Below are 12,460 nucleotides of genomic sequence, written 5' to 3'. Positions count from 1 at the left end.
ATATCCCATTTTAGTATCTTGAGAACACTTATCATCATCAATCATCATCAATCATCATCACAATGATAATAATAATCATTGATCATCCTGTGTTATATCCCATTTTAGTATCTTGAGAACACTTATCATCATCAATCATTATCACAATGATAATAATCATCATTGATCATCCTATGTTATATCCCATTTTAGTATCTTGAGAACACTTATCATCATCAATCATCATCAATCATCATCACAATGATAATAACAATCATTGATCATCCTGTGTTATATCCCATTTTAGTATCTTGAGAACACTTATCATCATCAATCATTATCACAATGATAATAATCATCATTGATCATCCGATGTTATATCCCATTTTAGTATCTTGAGAACACTTATCATCATCAATCATTATCACAATGATAATAATCATCATTGATCATCCTGTGTTATATCCCATTTTAGTATCTTGAGAACACTTATCATCATCAATCATCATCACAATGATAATAATCATTGATCATCCTATGTTATATCCGATTTTAGTATCTTGAGAACACTTATCATCATCAATCATCATCAATCATCATCACAATGATAATAATCATTGATCATCCTATGTTATATCCCATTTTAGTATCTTGAGAACACTTATCATCATCAATCATCATCACAATGATAATAATCATCATTGAACATCCTATGTTATATCCGATTTTAGTATCTTGAGAACACTTATCATCATCAATCATCATCACAATGATAATAATCATTGATCATCCTATGTTATATCCCATTTTAGTATCTTGAGAACACTTATCATCATCAATCATCATCAATCATCATCACAATGATAATAATAATCATTGATCATCCTGTGTTATATCCCATTTTAGTATCTTGAGAACACTTATCATCATCAATCATTATCACAATGATAATAATCATCATTGATCATCCTATGTTATATCCCATTTTAGTATCTTGAGAACACTTATCATCATCAATCATCATCACAATGATAATAACAATCATTGATCATCCTGTGTTACATCCCATTTTAGTATCTTGAGAACACTTATCATCATCAATCATTATCACAATGATAATAATCATCATTGATCATCCTATGTTATATCCCATTTTAGTATCTTGAGAACACTTATCATCATCAATCATTATCACAATGATAATAATCATCATTGATCATCCTGTGTTATATCCCATTTTAGTATCTTGAGAACACTTATCATCATCAATCATTATCACAATGATAATAATCATCATTGATCATCCTATGTTATATCCCATTTTAGTATCTTGAGAACACTTATCATCATCAATCATCATCAATCATCATCACAATGATAATAATCATCATTGATCATCCTGTGTTAGATCCCATTTTAGTATCTTGAGAACACTATTTTTATTTTTTTATTTTTTTTTGTATACAAGATCGAGGCTCGTGAAAGAGCGAACATTAATCACACAGAAAGACAAACCGACACATAAAACATATAACATCGGGAGCGGTAGACAAGATGGGGAGAGAGGGGGAAGGACACAAACACAACATTTGAGAGCAGGGACCGAGAGACATGGAGACATCGAGAGATCTGAGAGAGGGCGAGGGCTTTGGGGGGGGGGGGGCATGGGAAGGGGGCGGTGGGAGAGGTATAAAACATATGGACACTGCCAGGACTTCCAGGAAAGAAGTTGGAATTTCAAACAAGGTGGATCTGGGGTGAATTAGCGGGGGTAGAAAAGATCAAGGTTTTGGATGGGGGAAGATAAGAGATGGTGGTGAACAGCTGTTTTAAAGACCTGGAGGGAGGAGTGGGATTGAAGGGAGTGAGGGAGTTTGTTCCAGAGGCGGGAGAAAAGAGGAATGAAAGAGTGAAGGTGAGCAGAGAGCCGAGATTTCGGCAGTTTAACCATCAGAGGGTTGCTGGCAGATCTTGTGCGACCTGTAGGAATATTTGGGGGACAGAGCACAGAGAGAGCTGGGGGTGCAAGGCCGGAGAGGAGTCGGTAGAAGACAGAAAGACCACCTACCTGCCTGCGGTGAGTGAGTGAAAGGCCCTCAGAGATAGCTTCATCGTGGGAGATTCCAATAATTCTGAAAGCTTTGGTTTCAACAGCGTGAAGCCGAGCTAGGTGTGAGGCAGGAGCACCGGCCCATAGGGGAGAACAGTATTCCATTGAGCTGCGGATGAAAGCCTTGTATGTGGTGAGGAGCTCAGGTGTGCCGAGGAAGGACTTCGCACGACGGAGGATGCCCAGTCGGCGACTGGCTTTGGAGGCCAGCTTGGAAATGTGGTTTTCCCAAGAAAGATCATGGCAGATAGTGAGACCCAAAATCTTGAGCGACAGAACTTCTTGGAGAGGATTGTTGAGAAAGTAGATGGGAGGGTTGTCCAGTCGATCTTTTCGGAGAGACATAGTAAGAGTGTGAGATTTGTCAGGATTGAAAGACATGTTCCACTTGTTTGACCAGTCTGTGATTTTGTCCAGGTCTTCAGAGAGTGAGGAGGCAGCAGACTGCCAATCTGAGGGAAGAGGAATGGAGCGGCAGAGAGTGGAGTCATCAGCAAAGAGATAGAGAGGATTTTCGAGAGAGTCAGAGAGATCATTGATGAAGACCAGAAAAAGCACGGGGCCCAGAACACTGCCTTGGGGAACTCCAGCCTGAACAGGAAGAGGAGATGAGAGAAACCCATTCAGGGCCACACGTTGACGACGACTAGAGAGGAAGTCCGCCAGCCATGCGTGGAGATTTCCATGGATACCAAAGGAGGAGAGTTTGGTGAGCAGAGCGGGGTGCCAGACCGTGTCGAAGGCACGTGATATGTCGAGGGAGACAGCTCTAATTTCCTGTTTGGCATTGAGGACCTCCATCCATTGTTGAGACAGCAGAAGCAGCATGTCCAGAGTAGAGTGACCTGGTCTGAAACCAAATTGATGATCAGAGATCAAGCCATTGGAGAAGAGGAAAGATTTCATATCCGAAGCAATGATGGATTCCATGACTTTGCTGATAATTGGGAGAAGGCTGATTGGTCTGTAGTTGCTAGGATCTGTTTTTGCACCTTTTTTGTGCAAAGCGGTGATGTTGGCTGATTTCCAAGCAGATGGCAGTTGACCTTGAGCAAAAGAGAGGGTGAAGAGAACAGAGAGAGGGTGAGATAGAGCAGCAGAGCAGGATTTTAGGACCCGTGGGCTGATGCCGTCGGGTCCAGTTGCAGAATCAGAATCAGAGTCATCATCAATCATCATCACAATGATAATAATCATCATTGATCATCCTGTGTTATATCCCATTTTAGTATCTTGAGAACACTTATCATCATCAATCATCATCACAATGATAATAATCATCATTGATCATCCTATGTTATATCCCATTTTAGTATGGGATGGCAGGTCATGTAAGATTCCGGGCCTGAAGTTTGACTAGAGTTGGTTAGAGAAGGAATTTGCAATTTTGTCAGGATGCCTTCTGCTTCGTACTCTTCATTAAAAATCAATAACGAGCTGACTCTTCCTCAAAAAATACTGCGTTATTTGACATCTACCAACAATCAATCCCCGCCATCCGTGAGAGAGCACGCTTTTTCGAGATTCAAACCCAGACTAGACACCTCAAAGGTATAAGTAGGCTACCTCTGCATCTTCCTGTTGGACATTCAGACCAATCATCAATGTTCTACAAATTAGGACATACTTTGGAAAATATCACTACATTGTCAAATAAGATACTAAAAAAGTTTATTTTTGGTAATCAGCCATCTTGTTTTTCTTTGGCCTTCTGGAAGGACTTGTTTCTAATGCCACAAGCAAGATACCAACATTGGTAGACATCAGTGTACTTTCACATGAAATGCAAGGACACAAGGAGACAATACTAATACTGTAGGCCGATACATATATATGAAAGCTTGCAAATGTACCTACCAGTAGATGTTACTTTGGGATAGATGATGCCACTGTATTGGCCTGGCTTGTTTGTAAGCATGATGGACTCAGAGTTCATGCTGTCGATGGAACCTTCACTTGGATCCACAAAGACTCCATTTTGGGGTAAGGACTCCATCATAAATAAGCAAGTCTTGTCCTCGGCAATATTTGGATCCACATTCCCGGTGACAGCTGTTTGAGATGCCATCAAGGTTCCTGGCTGTTTATCCAACTCTGATGCTCCTGTAGTTTCTAACTGAGTTTCAGGATGTATCGTGAGACACTCTATGTCCTTAAACTCATTTGACGATGGTGATGCACCGGAGGTGGGACACTCATTGGGACCTCGTCCTGTTGCAACACCTTCTGCAAGTCTTAGGCCTTTGAAGCTGATCTTGAGCTTTTCCAGAGCACAACCAGTTTCCTTGACAGTATTTGACCCGTCTCCATTTTTCTCTCCACTTTCTGCATCACTTGTGGCACTGTCCTCGACTGGTATAGGACTCGACACCTCACTGCATGTCTGCTCGTTTCTACAACTGGGATCCTCGTGTGATTCCGCAAGCATGGATAGCTGCTCTTCAGGTTTTAACGAGACTGTCACATTATTTAAGACTTTTTCTTGGAGCTCGTCATTACCAACCACTTTGCTATCGACCTTGCCATGAGAAAAACCATCATCAGGTGGTAATGCTGCCCAGCAGAGGCGTTTAGACTGCAGTGGGATAAAATTATTCTTTCGTTTGCCGACGTGCAGACCTATCTCGCTTTCGTCGAGCTGATGTTCCGACTCAGATTCAGGTTGAGATGCCAAATCAGCTCCTTGAGGCTCTGCAAGGCAGCCATGTGCAGCCAAGTGCCAGGTTTGAAAACTGACCACTGGGTTGAACTCTGCAACGGCTTTCTGAGCTATCCGCCGGCCCTCCAACGCCAACGCTTGTGCGGGTTTAGCCAAACCAAGCTTTCCTAAAAATCGAGCTTTAGGCCAACAAGCATTACTGCAATTTTCCTTCTCGATCCCTTCTTCACCCTGTGTGTCACGCATGTGCACCTCAGCATGGGCAGCCAGACTGGGCTTATCAGTGAAGAGAAGGCCACAAGTGGGACAAGCTTCGATGGGAATGAGCATGCTTATTGCCTTGTGGGGATTTCTACCTATCACCTGAGGATCACTGTCCTGCGAGGGTGAGGACAGCAGCACAGAAGATCGGGAGATTGGTCGGCGTCCCGCACTGTGCACCCGCATGTGATTTTTGAGGAACCACGGCTCCTTAAACCTGCGACCGCAAATGGTACACGGATGTTCAAAGGAAACCTTGTGTTTGCGCATGTGGCTCTTGAGAAACCAGGCCTGAGCAAAACTTTGGCCACAAATCGTACAGCATGAGGATTCGCCATTTCTACCTTCTTTGCCGGCTGCCTTTCCTCTGAGCTCGACAGACCCACTTTCTGATCCATGCCGTACCTCTGTGTGGCTCAACAAATCAGCCTCACTGGCCGCTGCGTATTGACAATGGCCACAACGGTATGGTCGGTGAAGGATGATCTGATGCCTCTCCAACTCGTCTCTTGTCCGGAATTTCCCTTTGCAGAAGGAACATTTGTAAGAAAATCCAACAACATTTGAGTTCTCTTCCATGATGAGCCTCGCGTTGGCCAATGAAATGGTTCCTTGTCCACCCTCACAATTCCATGTCCCTTGAGCATCAGAGGCCATGAGATGTCGCGCTTCAGAGGTTGAAAGGCCTGCGCGGCACACCGCCGCAATGGTAGTGGTCTCCTTGTGAGTCTTTAGATGAATCTTGAGGTTGCCTTTTTGAGCTGCGCGGTGGTCACAATAAGGGCATTGGTAAGGCTTTTCGCCAGTGTGTGTCCGCATATGCAAAGCAAGGATACTGTTGAAGCGAAACCGTTTTCCACATACAGTGCATGGGAATTTCAGGGCTTTTGGTGTTCGAAAACCCTCGTTTGAAGAGCCCTCATTTTGGAAAGTATGGCTTCCTTGCGTAGCAGCTTGCCTTTTCCGGGCCTCATTCATCTGCATCCTTTGCAGTTTCATCCGCAGCCCGCTCCGGAGGGAGACACTTTCACCCAAAGTGGTATGTCTGCTGTCATCCCTCAACATGTCGCTACTGGGACTCATTGAAGCTTCAGGCATCTTGCACCTCGATTCACTCTGCAAAAGAGTGCATTCATCTGTGTGATTTCAAATCAAATTCCCCAGCTGTTAGGTGTGTGTGTGTGTGTGTGTGTGTGTGTGTGTGTGTGTGTGTGTGTGTGTGTGTGTGTGTGTGTGTGTGTGTGTGTGTGTGCACTCTCATATCTGAATACCCTCTGGGAAAATTAAAAAAGTTGAGTCATATAGACTTTGGTAAATCTTTAACAAGACTGATATTTAAAGCTGAAGGAAAAATTATACTGGGAGTGCACCACAGCAATGATGGCCTAACTTCCTTGTTTGCGGTAGTACATGATTATTCCGCAACTACTTACACTAAGTGTAGTCCCGGAAACTGTGGACCATTTGCAAATTCATTTCCATTCTGCATATGGAATATAGATACTGAAATGCAATTCGTTTGATTTCCGCCAAATAATTCACCTTCAAATGTGACAAGGAAGGGCCGAGGCATAACTCAAGCTCTGCCCCTCAATTGGTGCTCTCGACGTGTGATGCTCCATTCGCCAGAGCACCATTATTTCTTGTTTTAACATCAATTTGATTAAGAATTGCAATTTTTTATTGTGACATTGACCTGCCTTGTCTTACAATACTGTGCAACAGGAAATTTTGGGGCAATTGCATAAATGTCATGGAATTGTATAACAAACACAAAAGTGCGTGACACACACACACACACACACACACACATGAGGTGGGGGACAACTCATTCATATATATATATCTGTGCAGCGTCTGTCCTGTCCTGTGTTTGTGTTGTCTTGTGTTGTGTTGTCTCGTCACTGAACTACTTTCTCAAACTGTGGTGAAATCGTACCAAACTTCTGGTATGCATATATCTCTCCCGTCGGTATGTCCTAAGGGTAGTTTTTTTGAAAAGTTTTCCAATTTTTTTTTTCAACTTAAGTTTTAAACTTCAATTGTTTATAAAATGAGATGTCACGTATATTACAAATACATTTGTGCAAAATAATTGTTTGAATTATGATTGGTTTAAACCATGACAAAACGGCAACTCGGGTACAGTCATTTATCTATATATCGACACATCTGGGCAGTGTCTGTGTTGTCACTTAACGACTCCCTCAAACTTTTGTTTCTGTGGTTGTGAAGTGTTTTTAATAACGTTGTGGTGGTTTTGAATCACGTGGTGGTGAGGTATTTTGAATTATGTGGTGGTGAGGTGTTTTTAAATGATGTGGTGGTGAGGTGTTTTTAAATCACATGGTGGTGAGGTGTTTTGAATTACGTGGTGGTGAGGTGTTTTGAATTACGTGGTGGTGAGGTGTTTTGAATTACGTGGTGGTGAGGTGTTTTTAAATGATGTGGTGGTGAGGTGTTTTGAATTACGTGGTGGTGAGGTGTTTTGAATTACGTGGTGGTGAGGTGTTTTGAATTATGTGGTGGTGAGGTGTTTTTAAATGATGTGGTGGTGAGGTGTTTTGAATTACGTGGTGGTGAGGTGTTTTTAATTATGTGGTGGTGAGGTGTTTATAATGATGTGGTGGTGAGGTGTTTTTAATTATGTGGTGGTGAGGTGTTTTAATTATGTGGTGGTGAGGTGTTTTTAATTATGTGGTGGTGAGGTGTTTTGGATTAGTTGGTGATGAGGTGTTTTGAATTTCGTGGTGGTGGTGTGTTTTTATTACGTGTTTTATGGCTGTGAGGTGTTTTTATTACGTGTTTTATGGCTGTGAGGTGTTTTTATTACTTGTTTTATGGCTGTGAGGTGTTTTAATTACGTGTTTTATGGCTGTGAGGTGTTTTTATTACGTGTTTGATGGCTGTGAGGTGTTTTTATTACGTGTTTGATGGCTGTGAGGTGTTTTTATTACGTGTTTTATGGCTGTGAGGTGTTTTTATTACTTGTTTTATGGCTGTGAGGTGTTTTAATTACGTGTTTTATGGCTGTGAGGTGTTTTTATTACGTGTTTTATGGCTGTGAGGTGTTTTTATTACGTGTTTTATGGCTGTGAGGTGTTTTTATTACGTTTTTTATGGCTGTGAGGTGTTTTTATTACGTGTTTGATGGCTGTGATGTGTTTTCAATTTCGTGGTGGTGAGGTGTTTTTAATTTCGTGTTTTATGGCTGTGAGGTGTTCTAAATTACTTGGTGGTGAGATGTTTTGAATTACTTGGTGGTGAGGTATAATCGTCCCAAACTTCCAGTCTGCACCTACCCCTCCCCGATGTATGTGCTGAGGGGTTCTTTCTTGAAAAAGAAACATTCAACCTAAATTGCCTATGAAAATGTAATATCACAAACACAACAAATACATTTGTGCAAAGTAATTGTTTGTATTGTGGTTGGTGTAAATCATGACAACACAGCAACTCAGGTACAGTCATTTGACTCAGCTAAAATAAGCCCGTTCCTCAGTGACGCGAGCCGAGCCAAGCTCGTATATATATAATCTATCTATAAATATGTACAGTCACGTGAAAAAGTAAGTACACCCCATGTAAAGTTTTGACTTTTTCACCATATTTCAACATACAGCTATTTGATCTTCATTTCAACAATATTGATAGATTTAGGTGATATAATACAACAAATATCATGAAAAATTTACATTTTGTAGTCCATTGTATAATTTAAATAAACATAAATGCAAATTTCGCATGTGGAAAAAGTAAGTACACCCCTACATTTATCACTACTTCAAATACCTAAAATTAGAATCAGGTGCACCAGCTCAGGTGCAAATGATTAGAACATCGTTAGAGAGGATCTTGGAGGAACCTGTCTTATTTAAACCTCAGATATTTAGTTTGGTTTGCTCTTTGTTGTTGAAGTGTGCGGCGTCACAATGCCTAGATCAAAAGAGCTCTCTGAGGCCTTCAGAAAGAAGGTTATAGATGCCTACGAGTCTGGGAAGGGATTTAAAAAGATCTCCAAACAATTTGAAATCAATCATTCGACTGTCCGGAAGATCATCCACAAGTGGAGAAGATTCCAAACAACTGCCAACTTGTTCAGGCCAGACCGCCCCAGCAAGGTCAGCCTGAGAGCAGACCGCAAGATGCTGAAAGAAGTCTCTAAGAACCCCAGAATGTCATCACGGGACCTACAGGTAGCTCTTGCCACTGTTGATGTCAAAGTGCACGAGTCAACCATGAGAAAGAGGCTGCACAAATTTGATCTACATGTGAGGTGTGCCAGGAGGAAACCTTTGCTGTCCAGAAAGAACATCAGGGCAAGACTAAAGTTTGCTAATGGACACCTAGGCAAAGACCAGCACTTCTGGAACAATGTGCTCTGGACAGATGAGTCACAGGTAGGGCTATTTGGCCACAGTACCAGAACACATGTTTGGTGAAAACCAAAGACAGCATTTGACCACAAGAACCTGATACCAACTGTAAAGCATGGTGGTGGAATTATTATGGTTTGGGGCAGCTTTGCTGCATCAGGGCCTGGGCAGCTCACCATCATAGAATCCACTATGAATTCTTCATTGTACGAGAGGGTGCTTGAGGATAATGTGAGGCCATCTGTCGGAAAGTTGAAGCTCAACCGAAGGTGGACCTTGCAGCATGACAATGACCCTAAACATATCTGTAAATCCACCAAGGAATGGCTGAAAAGAAGGAAATGGAGGGTTCTGGAATGGCCAAGTCAAAGCCCGGATCTAAATCCCATCGAGATGTTGTGGGGGGATTTGAAACGAGCTGTGCATGCAAGAAACCCCTCAAACATCGCACAGCTGAAAGAATTCTGCATGGAGGAGTGGGCAAAAATTTCTCCCAGTCGACGTCAGAGACAGGTAGACAGTTATAAGAAACGCCTACTTGAGGTTGTTTCTGCCAAAGGTGGCAATACCACCTATTAGAGCCAAGGGTGTACTCACTTTTTCCACATGCGAAATTTGCATTTATGTTTATTTAAATTATACAATGGACTACAAAATGTAAATGTTTCATGATATTTGTTATATTATATCACCTTTATCTGTCAATATTGTTGAAATGAAGATCAAATAGCTGTATGTTGAAATATGGTGAAAAAGTCAAAACTTTACATGGGGTGCACTTACTTTTTCACGTGACTGTATAAAGCTCAGTTGACTTTTTGCTCCACCAAATAACAGCGAAACGGAGTTGAGCAAAAGGGTGAAAATTCTGCAGATGCTGTGATAAATAACTACCTCTGTCGGTTTGAATGTTTGAAAGAGAATAGACGTCTGGATCAATTTTTGAATTAAATTTAAATTCCGATTTATATATAATATATAAACGCGAGTTGTCTCTCTGTGTGTGTGTGTGTCCAGTTTTTGTGTGTCCGCGTTTTATTCAGAGATGGCTGAACGGATCTTCATCAAACTTTCAGAGGTTCATCAGTGAGTGCCTGGGAGTGTTTTAGGCCAAAATATATATATATATATTTGGAAAAAAAAAAGTTCGTTTTAATGGAGTAAAAAGAAAAAAATCGCTCGATAGTGCCGAAGCCTTTTAAAATTAATGATAGTTATATACAAGTACACATTCGCATAAATAAATACAAAACAATCACCAGACATTTGAATACAAATAAATCAAACAATTCCGGAAGTGTATGAAGTTGGTCGTACGGCTTCTTCTTCTTTCTGATCGGCATCACACTTAACTCAGAAACGTGATGAACGCCACATTCACCCACTAGCATATATATGAACCCCCTTCCTCTCCTGCTCCCCTTCCCCAATCCCTTTCCCCCCCTCCCCTATCCCTTCCCCCCTTCCCCCTCCCTCCGCCCCCCAACAACATTTTTAGTTCTTTCTGAATGAATTTACTACTATAATTCAGCTTTTACCCGCGGCCGTAGAAGATTGACTACTATAATTCAGCTCAGCTTTTAATTGTGAAATGGGCCCAGCCCGGCCGAGGTGGGCCTCGACCGGCCTCGCAACCTAGCCAATAACCTTCTCGGGGCCCGTCCCGACATTTTTTGTTTCAGATGTTTCCTCCTATCTTTCACCGTTCAGGAGATTAGCGCGTGCAGACAAACAAACAAACAAACTAACTAACAAAAACTTTCTTTTATATATATAATAATATAATAATACGAATAGATTTTTTTTTCTTTTCAAAACACACCTGGTCACATAAAATTTCAAAACACACCTGGTCACAAGTGTGCCTCACTGCTCGGGTCCCCAGTCGAGGGCCTCAGCATCATCCCGTTTCGGCCCTTCAACCTCGATACTGTCAGCTAAGGTGGGCCAGCAAGGGCACATAAGCCTCCACATGCAGCAGCTACACCTGGATGCAGACATACCCACACCCCCAGCCAGTGAGAACACGAAAACAGTGAGAACTAACAACAAAACCGCCTCCACTCCCAGAATCCACAGCCTCTCATCCACACACATACACACCAAAATAAATAAATAAAATAAACCGACCACCTACCTTACAACATGCACCACTCAAACAAAAACATATTCATGAAAAACCACACCAACTCCTGCAACACACACATCCACTCCTGCAACACACACACACACACACACCATTCAAATATCTTCATTTCTCTTCCGTGCTCAGTCACTACCCCTTTAGGCTGAAATGAACCATCACCCACAACCTCAACCTACACCGTTCGACGTGCCTCGATAAACGTCCTCCATATCCAAAATGAGCCTTTCAAGGCAACCTGGGCCACCTTGTCACACATCCTCCTTCTTTCTGTCCCACACACTCCCAGCCTAGCAAGAAATGCAGAAAAGGAATTGCCAATATACCCTCTACACCCCACCTCAAATGGATGACAAGAAACTCGCCAACCCTTCACCCGGCACTCTGCCTCCAGCTCACTGTACTTTCCTCTCTTCCTCTCGTGCACCTCCTCCATGTTCTCTTCCCAAGGTACCGACAATTCCCCTAAGATGACCTGTCTTGTTGCACCTGACAAAATGACAATGTCAGGCCGCAATCTTGTCACACAGATCTCCTCTGGGAATACCAATTGTGGTGTTAGGTCTGCCACCACCTGCCAATCACAAACATCTTACAGCTCTCTTGCTTTCCGCCTCCTCCTCTTTCCATCTCTTACCAATTGGCCCTCTTTGACAAACAACACCTCTCCCCCATCGGTCGGTCGGTCGGATAAGTTTAGGCAGTGTGAACGACGATTGTTTTACAGATGAGGTGTTGAGTTTGTTTTTGTAAATTATACTTACGCTCAATGTCCACATATACATGTATATACATTCTTTTTGCTTGTACAACTTTCTTTTTCTTGTAAAAATTTTGCGGTGTTCTTCCATGTGTGTTTTGATACTTTTATAATAAAAGCACATAAAAAGTCTCTCTCTCTCTCTCTCTCTCTCTCTCTCTCTCTCTCTCTC

At 42.1% G+C, this 12,460-nt stretch overlaps 1 protein-coding gene across 1 annotated transcript in view; it reads right to left on the bottom strand.

The window, feature by feature from the left end:
- LOC137433466 (uncharacterized) overlaps positions 1–6,074 on the bottom strand; it is a 58,659-nt gene extending 52,585 nt beyond the window's left edge. The window contains exon 1 of the mRNA XM_068125793.2: positions 3,947–6,074. Within this exon, the coding sequence (XP_067981894.2) occupies positions 3,947–6,074 (2,128 nt within the window). The remainder of the gene's footprint in view (positions 1–3,946) is intronic.
- Between the last annotated feature and the right edge of the window lie 6,386 nt (positions 6,075–12,460).

The sequence above is a fragment of the Myxine glutinosa genome, chromosome 10 (assembly GCF_964187855.1).
Source record: "Myxine glutinosa chromosome 10, kmMyxGlut1.1, whole genome shotgun sequence".
Classification (NCBI taxonomy): Eukaryota; Metazoa; Chordata; class Myxini; order Myxiniformes; family Myxinidae; genus Myxine; species Myxine glutinosa.
Note: the sequence above shows the minus strand (reverse complement) of the source record. Positions and strands in the feature narration are given on the sequence as shown.